The sequence below is a fragment of the Diceros bicornis genome, chromosome 7 (assembly GCF_020826845.1).
Source record: "Diceros bicornis minor isolate mBicDic1 chromosome 7, mDicBic1.mat.cur, whole genome shotgun sequence".
NCBI classification, from domain to species: domain Eukaryota; kingdom Metazoa; phylum Chordata; class Mammalia; order Perissodactyla; family Rhinocerotidae; genus Diceros; species Diceros bicornis.
The window spans coordinates 13167179-13184121 of record NC_080746.1 but is presented as its reverse complement, the minus strand read 5'-3'; the positions used below and the strand labels follow the sequence as shown (position 1 = coordinate 13184121).

Here is a 16943-nt window from a genome sequence, read left to right as displayed (position 1 = left end):
GATGTGACTGGAATCCACTGAGCCTCCTAGACAAAGCTAGATTAGATGGAGGAAGCTCAATGAGTTCTCAACATACTCCCTAAAGTAAAAATGATGGAATAAAAAGAAAGACTTCCAAGGGATGATGTAAGATAGGAATCAGAGGATGGGGGAACAATAGCAAACCTAACTCTAGAATTTCAGAAAACCAGGAAACAACTTCTAAGAGAAAATGCTAAAAATTATCAATTTTTCTATGTTTTAAATTTTTTTGTGCTAAATGCTGGGTGATTTTCAGAGTTAAATCTTTTGGTTCAGTAATTTATTCTCTTTAGTCTGCTGTTCAGTCATATATCGTTTATTGAATTTTTAAATTCAATAATATTATTTTTATAAGATTTCTATTGGTTTCTTTTCAGAACTTTTCTTGCCCTTGTTTCAGAATTTGTTGTTCTTGTTTCATAATAATATTATCTCTTTAATTACCTCATTATACTTACATTGTAAATTCTTTTAAATGCCCTAGTAGTTTTATTTCCTAATTTGTAAGATCTCCTCATTTTTGAGTTTCTTTAATGTCTTTTCAGAATCTTGGTTTCCTTGAATATTTGGTGATAACTCCTATAAAACAGTTCTCAGTTATAAGACCCTCCTGGATGGTGATAATTTTGTAGCGTTAACCCTGCCCTTTGTGAGATGTGGCTCTGGCCTGGAGCTTGCTTGGGTTGTGTGGCTCTGGCCCCAGCCTAGTTTGGACAGGGTACCCTGGTCTCCAGCCTCAGAGGGGTGCTATGGGTGTCCTGACTGAGTAGTTTCTGTTTTTTTTTGTTTATAGAGAAATACTTTCCCTTTTTTTTCATCTGTAGTTACATATTTATAGAATTTTTCTATAAATTCTTTGTGTTTAGAGAAAGAGATCAAAGTTTCAGTATGTGCTTACTCTTTCTTCTAGAATCAGAAGACTGAGATTTTTTTTTTCTGCATTATAAGTTCACAAAGTTGTGATACTTTTGCTTTCCCAACACCCTGTGATGACCAGTGGTAAAACCTTTGGAATTAAAAGGAAATAGTGGAGATGACCCTCTGGAACATAAATATAATGGTGAATTTGCATCTTTTCACTTCTTCTGCCTAAAGAGGATAAAACCTCGACGGGAAAAGGTGAAAAATAAGAGTTAGAAATAAAAGTAGATAGCAGGCTGATTCTATAGGGCTTTTAAATAATTTAAAAAGAGTGTATAGCACGCAATGTTAGCATCAAGAAGTGGATATGAAGCCAGGTTCCTGAAGGGTACTGTAGATATGAAACCAATTTGCTGTTTTTCCTGTTTAACATGAGAGGAGCTCAGGGATCTGGAGGATTTGTGAGCTTGTTTTACAGAAGGAAGAGAATGCCTTTGGGGAGGTTGCAATCACCCGATGGCCCGCCCTCAGCAGCTGTTGAAGCCCAGAAGTCAGGTTGCCCAGGGGCTTATCGGGAGTGACCCCTTTGTCTCCCAGGAGCTCCTCCTGCCAAGCCCCTTAGCTCTATAAAACACACCCTGCTTTCTGTTCTTGGTGGAGTTGAGTGAACCCAGGCTCCCAACTACCCATTTTGGCCAGTTTGAATAAATCTTTCTCCATCTCCAAGCACCGATGTCTCAGTGGCCTTGCTGGGCATCAGGCACAGGAACTCGAGATTAAGAGGTTTCATATCAGATAACAAGATAGCACTAATGACCTGGAGGCCAGTGTGTGTTCCCAAGAGCAGACCATTGGAAAACATAACGACTGTGCTCCATCACGAAACAGTGAGATAATCTGGTGTGTGTCTTAAAGAGATAAGAGGAGGGCCGGGCCCGTGTCTTAGCGGTGAAGTGCGCGCGCTCCGCTGCTGGCGGCCCGGGTTCTCCGGCCATGCTGAGGCTGCGTCCCACATACAGCAACTAGAAGGATGTGCAGCTATGACATACAACTATCTACTGGGGCTTTGGGGGGAAAATAAATAAATAAATAAAATCTTTAAAAAAAAAAAAAGAGATAAGAGGAAACTGACCCACATTTCAATTCCACATTCACTGTATGACAAGATATCTCACTTTCCATCTTATTATCTTTTATCTCTGAGGACTTTTAGTGCCCTTAATGTCATTTAGGATTAGCTAATTTTCATTTCTAACCATCTCTCTAGTTATTTCATTCCTATATAGATTTTGCTGCAATAATGAAGTGTTCTTTGATGATTTGCTGCTGTTGACCCAATAACTGTCATTAACAGTATCTGATTTTTCACTCTTTCTTCAGTAGAGGCAATCTAGTTTCCTCTGAGAAACTCTACTGACAAGGTTTTGACTGGATGATAAGAAGAGGGAAAAAGGAGAATTAAGGGCATAGAAGGTCTAATTTTGAAGTTCTTTCCCTGTATCATAGCTCTGTGTGCCTTAGGCATCAGCCTTCCTTCTCCTTTGTTGGGTCATCTTCCTTACTATGTACTGGAAGACAAGGCTTTATCTAATACCTCTTCTCAATTATCTCTCTGGAAGCGGTCCCCCCCAGTACTGGGTGTCCTTCCTGCTGCTGCTGAGTCTGTTATGATCCTCTGGTCATGTCAACACCTGGAACTCCTGGACAGTCCCTTAGAGAGACTGTTTCTCTTTCAACGTGGGCGTTCGTGGAGGAAAGAATGTGCATGAGCTGCCATCAGCAGAGCCCTAAGGACTTCACAGTTTGATAAACAAACTCACAGAACACCATTAATTCAACACCAAGCTTATCTAGCTTTAAACATTGATGCAGGAGAGGAAGTACAGCAAGCACAGCATATGCATTCCCAGTGAGAATTTGTAAAATAGTCCATGCAGAGCTTCCAGGCCAAACCAATGCACCCGGCTGCACTTGTGTGTAAGAGATGAGGAAAGATGTGTGAGGATTACTTAGCACAGGGAAGCTGGCATCCGTTGTTAATCATGGGAGTCTTCCATGAGTGTGTGGCTTGTTCTCAGTTTTCCAGCGGCTGGATCACATTAGCTATGTTATACAATAGAGAATCTCAATAACCAGATTCTGGTTGCTCTGAGAAACATTGTGATACCAAATCTCTTAATCTCAAGTTCGTGTGCCCAATGCTCAGCAAGCCAAACACTGAGACATCAGTGCGTGGAGATGAGAAAAGTTTATTGAATTGGCCAAAACGAGTAGGTGGGAGCCTGGGTTCGCTCAAATCCACCTCCCCTAGAATAGAAAGCAGGGGGATTTTATAAGCTAAGGTACTTGGCAGGAGGGGCTTCAGGGAAACAAAGGGGTCACTTCTGATAAGCCTCTGGGCAATCTGACTTCTGGGTTTCAACAGCTGCTGAGGGCCGGCCACCTGGTGCCCGGCCATCCAGGGATCGGCCATCCGGTGATCGCAACCTCCCTGAAGGCATGCTCTTTCCCCTGCAACACAAGCTCACAAATCCTCGAGACCCCCGAGTCACCCCTCAAGTTAAACAAGAAAAGCAGCACATTAGTTTCATTTCTACAGTACGCCTCAGACACCCGGCTTCAATTGCACATAACTGGAAAACCTTAGAAACATGCCTCATTTAAGATTAGTTTAGTTTGTTCTTTATGTAAGTATCCATTTTCATCTTTGGGCCTGGAGGGGAGTTTGACAGTCCAGCTGTTAAGCCTCTTCCCTCCAGTGGAACAAGCCACACTTCTCCTTCCTGTTTCTTTTCCTCTATTCTTTACAATATATCCCACAAAATTGTGAAGCCGTTTGCAGAAGAGTCACCTCCTTTTGAATGTTTCCAGTTCTTAATCTTGCTTCATCCCCTTCAGGCCCAAGTCTTTCTGAAAAATCTTCTTCTAAATCTTTGTATAACTGGTAATTAAATTTCTAAAAGCCTAATTCCTACACATAGGAATGAATCTTGCCCAAACATTCATCACCCTATCTCCAGCAGTACTGTCTCCCACCAATCTGTTTCAAACATTCCTCCTTGCTTATTCTAATGCCTATAAGCTAACTGTTGAGTCAGAACCTTACAAATCTCCCATGTGAAAACATTAATTTTCAGACTCGGTGTAGTCTATTTGATGAGAAGGAAGAAACATATATTGTAAAATGTGATAATTTGCAAGATAGTCTCTTTCACAATAGAGTTAGTGTTTTGCATTATTAGGCAGAAAAATAGCAATTTTTTTCTACATCTCCCTTTCAATTCTGCCTCATATTATTCATAAAAATAAGCAACAGGCTTAACAGTACGTCATACAATTTTCAATTTTCTCATACTGACTCCTTTGAAAGTACATGATTAAATCCTCAGACATCAGTGGCTAAATTATTATAGTAATTGAGTCAGTTTGTATAAAAAATAAATTTTATTTAAACAATATTCCTTCTACCTTACTCTTTTTAATAGAGAAGTGTTGGATAGAAGATAACATAATTTTCAGCCACATGAGCATAATAGATGCTATCCTTATGAAGTGAGTTTTTCTCTATATAAGTTTGGCTTTATAAAAAACAAGAATCCTATATATACTTTTGTTTCATGTATAGGAATTGGAAAAAATTTAATTTTTAGTAATATCTCTTCTGAAAAATGTTTGGAAACCAATGTTGTAAGGTGAGGGAGATATGCATTTTAGTGAATGTTTTGCACTGATATAGTCTCCCTTCCCAGGCTTTCTCCACAGAAATGACAAAAAATTAAAAAAAAATATTTAGTTTGGGGGCAAATCAAATGATAGATAGCAATTGAATACCTGCTATTCACATAATAAGCTATATTTACTTTTAAAGCCTGAGTACTAGCAAATATCCACACTAAGACTTGGGGTTTAGGAGTGAAGTTAAAGTCAGAGTACTAGTTACTGCACAGTTCCCTGAAAGCTACTAAGAAAGGAATAAAGATTTGTCTAGTAGTTCTGAGTCTTCTCATTTATTTTCATGAATAAAGTTTGCCCTTTAAATATTTTGTTTGGAACTGGTTTCACACTTTTGTTTATCAGACTAGAGATCAGGGAGTTCAACAAGAGGGTCACACAAATTCAGTAGCAAATCATAAAATAAAGGAAGACTCTGGGTCTGGGCTTCTTTCCACGGCTACGAAGAATTGCAGTCTGGTGGGCAATGTGGGATGAGAAAGCTCCATGCATGCTCTCTACTGATAGAACTTTTGGAATGGCAATTCCATTGCAAATATAAGAATAATGGAATTAGAAGAGAGAAAAAAAGGCCAGCATTAGGAAAAACGTACCGTCTGGGCATGGTATGTGTTTGCATAGGCCACAGGTTAACTTCAGGAATGTTCCAGCAATCATAGCCCACCTCTTTGGCTCTGTTTTAGGGTAACTGTAGGTGAAGAGTCAGGAGACTGACATGTAACCAGCCTTCTATTCTGTGACAAGCAGCTCGTGCTTCTTCATGGTGATCATATATTGCAGTGGATAAGCAATGGCAGAAAACTGGTGGCACTGCGTCACTGTGTAGGGGAAAATCTCAGTACAAGAGAAAAGAAAATATGAGCAGAAGAATCCTGAAAATAGAGGACCTGTCTCTGCCTGAAGGTAAAGCAATCATTGAAGACAAACTCATGTCAAACATAGAGACGTTTTTCAAGGCAAAAGAAAATTACATGGGGTGTTAAGTCTAAAGAAAGAAACAATAACTTTGAATATAACATTTCCCAAGAGGATACACATTACTAGATAAGGATAGGATAATAAAATAATTAATACGTAATTAAAGATAAGAACAGGGCAATAAAATATAGTTGCCAGCCCTTAGCGATTCCTCGTAGGATGAACTCAGACATCACTGTGTGACTTTGCATTTTAGAGAAGAGTCAACAGAAAGACGTCAATGAAAGAGAAGTTCCTTAAAATAAAGATTTTTCTAAATAAACAACTTTTAGATACAAGAGTAGAAAGGCCATTCAAAGTCTTGTTGACATACTATGGACTGGCAGGCTGTTCTTCCTTACAGTATCTATCTCTAAATTGAGGTTTCTTATTTCAGGTAATCCTCATTAGCAATTTCCCCAAGGAAAGTCTTTGAATAGAGTCTTACATTCATTTTTTTCCATATGTTTCATTTTATAAATCTTCATAAAACCAACAAATAACATTCTTCGCAGTTCTCCCTCCCTTTACCACCCTGGATCAGCACGGTCCATGCCCCTTAACTTCTGCCTACACTCTTGGCACTGTTCTAATATCTCTGCTGATCTGATTTCATTAAAACCATAGACCCTTCTCTGAGAATAATAAAAAAATACTAACACAAGGACAAGATACTCATTTCATTCTACCTCTAAATTCATCTCATTACATGGGAGCATCAAAGATGGTGGAGGAGACAAGACCACCGTCTCAAAATGTGATGGCAGGAAAGTGTCATTATTAGAATCCACAAAACAGAAAAGTCTCTCACCAAACATCTCATGCAGATTTTTTTAGATATCACAATTTCTACTTACTTTTGCTTGGAAAGAAACATATCTCTCTAAGTGTATGAGAATTTAAATAAACTTGTCATGATTTACCTTTGGAGATGTTTGGTTCTCCTTAGTCATAGTTCCTGTTATGGAAAGATTGATTAAGTAGTTCTTGTTGTAGACTTTGGCAACAATAAAACACTTAATTCTTGGATGAAAACTGATAATGATTTCCTTGTAAGATCAGTTTTAATTGGAGACCATGACTGTTATGGTCAGAACAATTTAGTTGGTGTGTGTCATAATAGAAGATTTATGATTATTTTACATGATTCTTGTTTCTCTGAGGCTAATTTTAAGTTGCTTTGTATTTCCGAAAGCACACAAATTAGTTCCTTGAATATCATAGATAATAAATGTTTGTTAATTGACACTGTTTATGTGTATTTATTAATGACATATTTCATTATTGACTGAACTTTTATTGAATATCCCATACGTGAAGGCATTGCACTAAGTGCTTAAGACTTACAGTTGCATCAAGGAGGCTTTACAACTGAGGGGGGAAGGAGAGGGAAGAGGAAAAAATAATGAAAAGTTACTGTTTTAAACTCTATGAGGAAGGATTATAATGGGTGCTTAAAGAATATTGTCTACTTCTGACAATATCCACATAAGGGAAGTGTTATTTGGGACTGAAGGGGAAGAAACTAAGGCCCAGGAAGTTTAATAGGCCCAAAGTCACACAGCAAGTACGTAGTGTTTCTTGGAATTCAACTCGAGTCTGTATTTCCCACTGTATCTAAAGCGCACTGGTAAAGGAAATCCGTCAGTAAAAGTGCATACAAGCTAGAAAAACAGAGGAGAAATCAGCTTCCCCAGGTTGTCATCGTGGAAGAGATACTATTTGAGAGGAGGCTAGATTGAAGAGTTGAGTGGTGGTTTATCAAACATTCCTGGACCACAGCAGTGTGTTTGAGAAAACCACAGCTCAGTTTCAAACATGGGCATGTGAATAGATAGGTCTGCAGGAGTCAGGCTGCAAAGGGCCTTATGTGATATGCTTTAAATTTTGTACTTCATACTGCAGGCTGTGGAGATCAAGTGGTGTTCTAAAAGGGAACTTAAGTCAGTGTGGACAGGAGGCTGGACTCAGACTGGAGTAGTGGCTGGGATTCCCTTTAGGAGGCCGTCAGGGTGTGATTAGGGTGTGAAAAGAGGTGGTGGCCATTAGGAAGGAGAGTGGATGATAATTAAAAAGAAAAATACTTAAGAAATAGAGTAGTAGGACTTAATGGACAATCTGCTGAGTGAGAGTGTGAAAAAGTGAAGTTGTGCTCTTAGTTTCTTGGGCATTTGAGCATGTTCTAATGTCATTACTCAAAAGATGGGAGGGAGGAGGGGAGATGCTAATTTCTCTTGTGTAGTATCTTAATTGCTTGAACAGACTCTGCTGATTGATAGAGAATTACTCTGTTGTGTGTTCTGTATAAAGCTCGGCTTGGCATGCACTTGGAGAGTATTTATGGTGCTTCTTCACACATATTAGGCTGAAGTTAGGAAGAATTTTAATCTAAGTTATTGAACCATATTTCATAAATCCGTCCATTCATCTATAAGCAGCTTGGGCTGAGTGAAGTATCATAAAAACCTGAGGATAGAACAATGTAATAATGTATACTGAGGGAGCCTAATCAATCACCTTTCTATCCACTTTCTCATCTCTGAGTGCTAAACACTGATGAATAAACATGAGGATCCAATTGAAAACTAACTGTGAGTTTTATTACTAATAAAGCTGGATTAAGAATGCCTGAGAATGCCCTATCAATCTCCTGCTAAAACCTTGGAACCAGCAGCATCTTGATCCGCCCTCCCCCTTCTGCTGGGGGGAAACAGGACACTGACTTCAGCCAGCTGGTTGCTACACAACCCAGGGAGAGCTGCCTGCATCAGCCAGCAGATTATCCCGCTGCTCTCTCTTCAGAACAAGAACATAAATTGATTTAATATCAAGGACACAGTGTACCCTCAGCCAAAAATGCATTCTCTAATCTATTTCTCATCACAAATTATGTCTAGCCACGTTTTTCAATATAGCTCAGCAGAAGCTATAAAATGAGCACTCGTAACAGTGTTAAAATGCACCAAATAATATAATACCAACAAAGTTAAACTGCATTTGAATATCAATTCTGCGCATGCATTTTCTGAAATATGAATTTCAGAAAGAAATTAAAATATAAATATGAAATACCCTTTTCTTGAACATTAAAGTCCAAAGAATTAAGAGTCCAAAATTCTCCCCTCTATGATTTCACATTCATCTTGTTCCAAGACTGAGGTTCCTTAATTGGGGTCGTAGTTCCTTATTCTATGGCTAATCTGGGCTCTCTCCTGATGGAATGGGATGAGGCTCCTTTAACACTTCCAAATTTGAATTGTTCTAACACAAAGGCTCTTAATTAATTTCTACTTGGTATCATTTTCAAGGAATCAGCCCAATACCTAAAATATTAAAAACAAAAACAAATCCTAGCCATATAGCAACATCCCAAGAAAAATAATATTTTCAGGACCCAGTACATGATATAATTTCAACCCAATTGCTATTCCAACCAAAAACTATGTGAGAGAGCAGGTGGTTTTGGAGGGTAGGGGCATGGAGAAAAATGTGAGAGAAAGGAGAAAATCTTACTGTCAGCCCTATCAGTATGCCAGTAAATCTCTACACGTTCCGTGGAGCCCATATGAGTCTTGGAGCCCAATCTCTTCAGGTTGCTTGGAGCCCAAACTATGAGTTTGGATTGAAATTAAATTGTGAGAAATATCCTATTGTGAGGTTTATTATGGTATTAGGCTGCCTTATTCTGGGGAAGAATTCACCCAGAGATACTTCTTCCTCTCCTTGGTGAAGGAATTTCAGATATTCTTCATTTTTGCAATATTCATAAATTGACAATGGTGACATCATAGTCTCTTGGTTTTACTTGACTCCTTTCATTTGATGTATGTTTCTTAAAGATAGGGTCCATGTTCATTTTATTCATTTCCTAACTACTGTACAGATCCTAACTATTGTACATAATAAGTGATCAATAAATATGTGTTAACTAGTAATACATGATCCAATATATGCTTAACATTAATTGCCATTTCTTTTGAGCCTTGTTTTCTCCCACAGCAATTATGAATGCAGTACAGTCATGTGTCACTTAACTGTGGGGGTACATTCTGAGAAATGCATTGTTAGGCTATTTTGTCATTATGCAAACACCATAGAGTATACTTGCACAAACCTAGGTAGTATAGCCTACTGCACACCAAGACTATATGGTACTAATCTTATGGGACCACCATTGTATATGCGGTCGTTCATTGACTGAAACATCATTAGGTGATGCATGACTGTATAGTCATTCTAACTCACCACATAATCGGAGCACCCCACATTTATAACTCTGTAAGGAATGTTTATGGCCTTGCATTAGCCCCAGCCAGAATCTCCTTCACTCTACAAAGGTGATTTTCTCTATGTTAGATTGCACAACACTGGATATGACACTATTCAGTGCCCATCTCCTACAAATGTTCCAAAACTATTAGGAGTGTGCCATTTCACTGTTTCTTGCCCACTTAAATGAGTGTTAGGCAAAGTTATTTCAAATCTTGTGCTCATAGGTGATAGCTTAAGGAAAATTATGAAGATTCAATATTAATACATTAATGGGCAAAGCCACCATATTTTAGAAGTCTTCTGGCCCCAGGCCATTTGACTTCAGGGCTTCTGGCTAGTACAGAGTGTGGGACAATTTTGTGTTGTAGAAAATGTGAAATTCCAAAACGGTATCAGGTGGTGTAAGAGTGTAGATTGAAACTCAGTGCTGAGTGAGATGGATGATGGAATTCTTGATGTGATCCCTGAGAATTCTGGGAAATGGATTCCTTTTCTAATTCTGTAGCACCTGGTTCAGGAAGGTATTCACAGGAGACTCCATGGACTGCTGCGTCTGAGAGCAATGGCTGAGGACTCTGTGATGGTCTGAGTTTACTGTGTCCTCCGTCCTGCAATCATGCTGTGTACTCCTATAATACTGAGATTGATGAGATCTATCTGTCCCAGGTTGTGGCAGTGGGCAACATATATATACAGGGTTGGTCTAGTCTTATGTTCTAATGTCCATTATTCTGGGTCTGAAAGGAGTCAATGACATTTCCAGGGGTAAACTTACTCATTCCTATGTTATCATGAACAGCTCTATGTTCAGTGGTGAGATTTAGATCCAGGAATCTTGTATCTTGTGTCTTGAAAAATGTTGCTGGTGTCTCTCTACTGGTTGTGCCACTTGTCCTTCATATGCTTAAAACAAATACATCCTGTTATTTGGTTGACCGGTGTTGTGGCCTAGTGTTTCATATCTATATTTGCAACTAGCTTGCCCTAAGAAAGTGAAAGAGAAATTGTTTTTATTTGTTGGATAATGTAGCAAGGATTTCTTGCCAAGAAAAAATGTTTTTTTCAGTCCCATTGTTACCTGCCATTTGCATTCTTTCCTCTATCCAGAATCCCATTTTCCCAACGAGATAAGTTGATCCACAATTGTACAGAATCACAGAATTAGTATGTCAGAGTTGGAAGGGAACTTAGAAGTCGTCTAGTCCAGTGGAAGAATCTTCTTTTGATATCTTTCATATCTCCTTTCCTAAACAGGGGTGCTCCTCCTCAATGAGATAAGGTCCTAGTATGATCATCACATCTCATGATTCCGGCTGACAGCCTTTGTCATATTCCCAACAAGACAGGTATCATATCTTTAATTCACTTCCTTAGAATGTCATTTTGATATAAATAAATAGGGGGAAAAGGAAAGCCCTTCTGTACAGTAGAAAGCCAATTAATAAATATAGTAGGAATGATTAATTTGGAAAATCATTATTTGGCAAATATCATAACAATGATTGATTCAGGTAAGAATCATCCATGGATGCTAAAACTAGAAGGTAAAAATTTGAGGAGTAACAAGATGTTTATATAATTTCTAAGTACTTCTCTCACAAAAAAAGATCACTATTAATTAGGAAATTAAAATAATAACTTCACACTTGATTAATCTGGCAACCATCACCTTAAAAAAATGATCAGAATTAACCTCAGTAGTAATGGGCCAAATCCACAGCACTTCCTTCCTGATATGATATACTGGGAAGAACACAACATTATTTCTAAGTTACTCCTGCCAAAAATGCATAACCTTAACCTAATGAGAAAGAAATATCAGACAAACCAAACTTGATGGATATTCTACAAAATGCCAGGCTTAAAATCTTCACAAACTTTAATGTCCTGGAATACAAAGCATGACTAAAGAACTACTCTAGATGAAAGGAAACCAAAGAGAAATAACTTTATGCAATATGTAATCCTGGATTTTTTTTTTTCTGTTATAAAGGACCTTATTGGAATAATTGGTAAAATCTAAAGTATGTCTGTAGATTAGATAATAGCATTGTATCAATGTTAATTTCCTGGTATTGATAACTATCTTATAGTTATATAAGGAGGTATTCTTCTTTTTAGAAAATACACTCTAAGTAAGGTGTGAGGAGAAAGATCACATTATATTTGCAACTCATCATGTCTACAACTTATTCTGGTTCAGAAAAAAAATGAGTCTGTGACACACACACACAGAGTAAGAGGGAATAAAGCAAATATAACATTTTGGGAATCTGAGGAAAGAGTAGATGTGAACACTTTGTACTACTTTTTCAACTTTTCTGTAAGTGTGAATTTATGTCTAAATTTAAAAAATCAATTTGATGAAGTTGCTAGGGGTGTTTCATCAGAATATATAAGTTAAAATTATTTCTTTTGTATTAGATTACTTTATGTTTAAAATTTTTTATATATTTTATGTTAGGAGAAATAAAAGTTCAGATTCAATAAAGATGCCCTCTTACAACAAAATGATGAATTCCATTTTATTTAGTATTTTTATTGTTACAATGACTTGTCTGGAAATTAAGCAAAGTTATGTAGCATCAAGATCATCTATAAATGACTCAGTTGGCATTTATAAGTTTGTGAAGCAGAAACAGAACTGATCTGCAAATCAGAAGACCTTGATTCTACTTTTGATTCTGCCATTGACTAAAGAAATTTCTGAATCCAGTCTCTTAGCCTACAACCTGGTCCTTTGATGGAAGGTCAAGAAATTGGAGGAGAGAAGAAAGACAACACTAGTTGGAATTACATTTTAGTACACATTAGAGGAAAATTGTTAGGATAAAATTCAAGAAGACTTTCTAAATCATTTTACTTTTATAAGTGTGTATTAGTTTAGTGTTGCCATCTGTTGCTTTGCAGTGAGAAGTGGTAAAATGCTGAAAACAAAAAGTGTGCGTGTGTGCATGTGTGTGTGTGTTTAAAGAAGAGAAGAGTGGAAGTTGTAAAACATATGCCTATTTTGCAGCATCGGCATGCCAAAGTGGGAGTGCAGGGAAGAAAAAAAGGAGTGTTTGCATTTAGGAAGATGGAAAGCAATTAGCATGAATCCTTGGAGTCTAGAGGAAGAAAGAGGTTAACAGGCATGAATGCAGCTGATGATATCATGACAGGGCTTAAAGAATAGCAATTACTATTGTGTTTTTCTGTTAACAGCACATTTAAAATGAGAAAACCATTGCTATAATGGAAGTTGTTATTTTTTTGATGCTTATATTAAAGAGATAAGGCAAATTGAGCCATTAATTACATTTTATCCTTTAACATTTGACATTTAATATTTCCGTTCAATTGTTGCTTATCTGGAAGGATGTAACTTCAATGTAACTAATGTTGTGCTATCTCACAAAATTGGGGTTCTCTTGCCCAATGCACATAAACAGCCAATTAATTATGGTATCAGTTTTTGAGGGAGAAATCAGCTTTATTCTGCTAGATCGATCTGCAGGGAGACAGGTGGTGTGTGCCCTCAGATCTGTCATCCAAATTCAGGATTTGGGGCAAAATTTAAGGGAGAACAGGCAGGCACACAAAAATACTGGTGGGACAGGTTTTGATTGGTGTGCTTCAAGCATTTATGGTAATGTTTTAAACATTTATGACAGGTTCTAAACATTTATGATGAGATTCTAAACTTTTTTGATAGGGTACTAAACATTTATGATGAGGTGGGGAAGGAATTTTAACACTGAACTTTCCTGAATGAAGGGCCCCTCGCTTCTGAAAAGAGTCTGACATTTAAGTTCCAGTCATCTCCCAGGGTTTTGGTTCTGTGGGGAGGAAGACCTTTGGTTCTGCAGTCATTTCAGGTCAAGATTTCTTCTTCAGCTCATGCTGTGGCTACATGACTTTGCAGATTTTCTGAAAGGCAATTCTTAGTCACTCTGTTGATAAGAGATGGGGTCGGTTGAACTGGTCCTGGAGGGCCTGCGGTTACAGTTGCTTGAAATTGGACTAGTGTCCTTTTGGTTTCTAGCCACAGTGACTATCTAATTATTTGTAAGGTACAATTACAGCATCTCACATTAGAGATTCTTATACAGCAACCCACAAGGCACTGGTGAATGGCATCTCCTGTCACAGGAGCCCACTTAATATTTTCTAATAGCTCACTCCACACTCAGTGTGATGCTTATAGTTTCTACCTAAAGAACTTATTTTCAATCATCTGTGATGATAGGCAGGAACTGAAGGTAAGAGAAGGAAGAAAATAATCATTCCATTATGAAAAACACTGTTTTACTTCTAAAATACACCTTTATTATTATTATTTTGGTATGTTTTAGTGCAATATTAGTTCTCTGTTTCTTTCCAAAAATGACTTAATGTGGCCTACAAAAAAAAAGCCATAAAGAACTGGAAGGTAAAATATAAAAAGAAACAGAAAACAAAATCAGGAAAAGGAGAATGAGACTATGTTAGCTGTAAAAGTTAACACAGTTTCTATAAATAAAATTTACCTATTTTTTTTCTGTAGCATTATGGAACACAGAGATTAGAGGAATCAAAATAAATTATATAAATCTTATTATGAGAAAGGAAGAAACCGATTGTTTTCAATGGACAGGCAAATTTATTGCTACCTGAATGTAAATGAAAATTCTAACATGGGCTTTCTGTAACAGACAGAGATAAATCAATGTTCGTTGTTTTGGAAAAACATATAGTAACGTATTTAAACTAGATTGTGTTTCTTTTTTGTCTGTTTTCGACTATCTTTTACAAAACTAAAGCTGATTCTTTTAAGGACTAATGAGAAATGATTCAAGTTTATAGCCTTCCAGGAATCTAATAGTGCAGAAAGAATATCCAGATCCCAAAGGAATGTGCACACTAGAAAAATCTTTAAATCACACTAGACTACACACTAAAAAGATCTTACTTGAAACATTACTTAAGTTAGTTTGAATTTTGGTATTGTTTGGCAGAAAATTGGAGGCTATAACCTACAAAAAGAAAGGGTATTGAGTTCTTATATTCTGTGTTAAGCGTGGCTCTCTTGAATGTTTTTTCCGTTCTCCCTTCCCTCTATGTAGATATGCATATACTTTTAACTGAGACTATGAGCAAGAAAATATGTTCTCTTAACTCTTTTGATGACTGAAAGAACTAAGAAATGTTTGGGGGAGGAAGGTGGTGCTGGGAGAGCATCCATGCAGCATAAGAGGCAATTCAATATCTGCTAAGTGACTCTGTTAATCATATTTCATTATGAAACAGGGAAATATGAAAAAAGACATATATTTTAAAAGTTAGCAAGTTTAAGTGATAGATTGATTAAGAGTACATTTAATTTCAACATGCCTTGGAAACTGCAGGTGAGAATTTGTCCTAAGAAACGGAGAATCAAACTTTGTCCAGCAAAGCTTCAGATTTTCTCATTTATTCTCCAGAGTCAAACCTCTCGTGGCAAGTCCATTCCTCAGGGCTGATTTTACGTCCTTATTCCTCAGGCTATAGATCAGTGGGTTCAGCATGGGGGTTACAAGATTATTCAACATCTGAATTACAGCACCAAGCAAGGCACTGGGATTGGGCTGTAGATAGATGATGATTACCGGCCCATAAGCACAAAGAATTGCAGTGATGTGTGCACTGCAGGTAGAGAATGCCCGTTGCCTGCCCTCTGCTGAGCGAATTTGCGATATGGAGATCCCAATACAAGTGTAGGAAACAAGGATGAGAAAAAAGCAAATGAGAGACAAAAGACCAACATTTGTAAAACCTACCCTCTGAGCTAGAGCTGTATCGCCACAAGCTAGAGGTAGGATTGCAGGTATGTCACAGAAGTAATAGCCCACCTCATTAGAGCCACAGTAGGACAACTGGAAGGTGAGGGAGGTTAGGATAATGGCGTGGACAGAGCCACCCAGCCAGGTCCCTGTGGCCAAGATGGAGCAGACCTTGTGGTTCATTATCACCATGTATCTCAAAGGATAACATATGGCAACAAAGCGGTCATAGGCCATCACTGTGTACAGCAAACACTCAGTACAGCCGAGGAAATGGTAGAAGAAGAGCTGGGACACACAGCCCTGGAAGGAGATACTGTGACTCTGCCCTGAAAGGTATAACAGCATCTTGGGAGCAGTTGTTGAAGAGAAACTCAGGTCAAACATGGAGAGATTTCCCAAGAAAAAATACATAGGAGTGTGAAGCTGAGAGGAGGAGATGATAGCTGTAAGGATGAGCACATTTCCCAAGAGAGTACATGAATATAATGATAAAAACAGGAGAAAAAGGACAATCTCTAGGCCTTCTGTCTCAGGGATTCCCAGCAGGATGAATTCAGTCACCATTGTATGATTTCTCATTTTTATGGAAGAATCAACTCTTGGGTGTCTGTAAAAAGAAATTTGTGGTTAAATTTAATATGTATGCAAATGAGTTGTGTTTGAATCAGTGAAATGGAAAAGGAGCAAATGATCTAGATATACGCAGACTAGCGCTTCCTGTTAGAATTGTCTTGATCTGTTTCTTCTCTCCATACTGGATGTCTCTCTGCAGTGCAGTTTCTATTTACAGATGCTCCTTATTACATTCTCCCTAAGAGGCCTTACATGACCAATACCCTAGCTTCCATTCTTCGTGTACACTACTAAATTGCATTAATTCCAAACATGCTTTGTGATTCTAAACAGATAAATATGAAGACTCAGTGTCTTTATAACAAAGTCCCATCCAAGCTTCTTATATTCATCTAAGACAATTTGGTTACATTAAATCTCCAAAAATCACTTATGATCATATAAGCCATACTTAGGAAAGATACAGAATCTTTTCCATATTGTCTTCCTAGATGTGGCGGTCAATAATGAGAAACTAGCCAAAAGAAGGGTCTTAGCTCTTAATGAACAGAAAATTACGTTAACAGGCCCATATGCTCTGGATTTTAGTACACATGAGTAACTGGTAGTCTCCATTTTCCTGAATTTTGCACAATGTGTAACTGGTAACCCCCATTTCATTCTCCAAAATCTGTAATTGTCTAACCAGATCCAAGTTAAGCAATTGCCCAATTTTATGGCAAATCACAGGAGTAGGAGTAGTAG

At 37.7% G+C, this 16943-nt stretch overlaps 1 protein-coding gene across 1 annotated transcript; it reads right to left on the bottom strand.

Moving 5' to 3' along the window:
• Positions 1-15269: 15269 nt before the first annotated feature.
• On the bottom strand, positions 15270-16208 carry LOC131407865 (putative olfactory receptor 10D4). The gene has a single exon (XM_058544465.1). The coding sequence runs from the start codon at positions 16203-16205 to the stop codon at positions 15270-15272; it is 936 nt and encodes a 311-aa protein (XP_058400448.1). The 5' UTR covers positions 16206-16208.
• Positions 16209-16943: the final 735 nt, after the last annotated feature.

Excerpts from the sequence above, each read along its gene's own strand:
- LOC131407865 (XM_058544465.1), bottom strand. The coding sequence starts at position 16,205 with ATGAGAAATCATACAATGGTGACTGAATTCATCCTGCTGGGAATCCCT.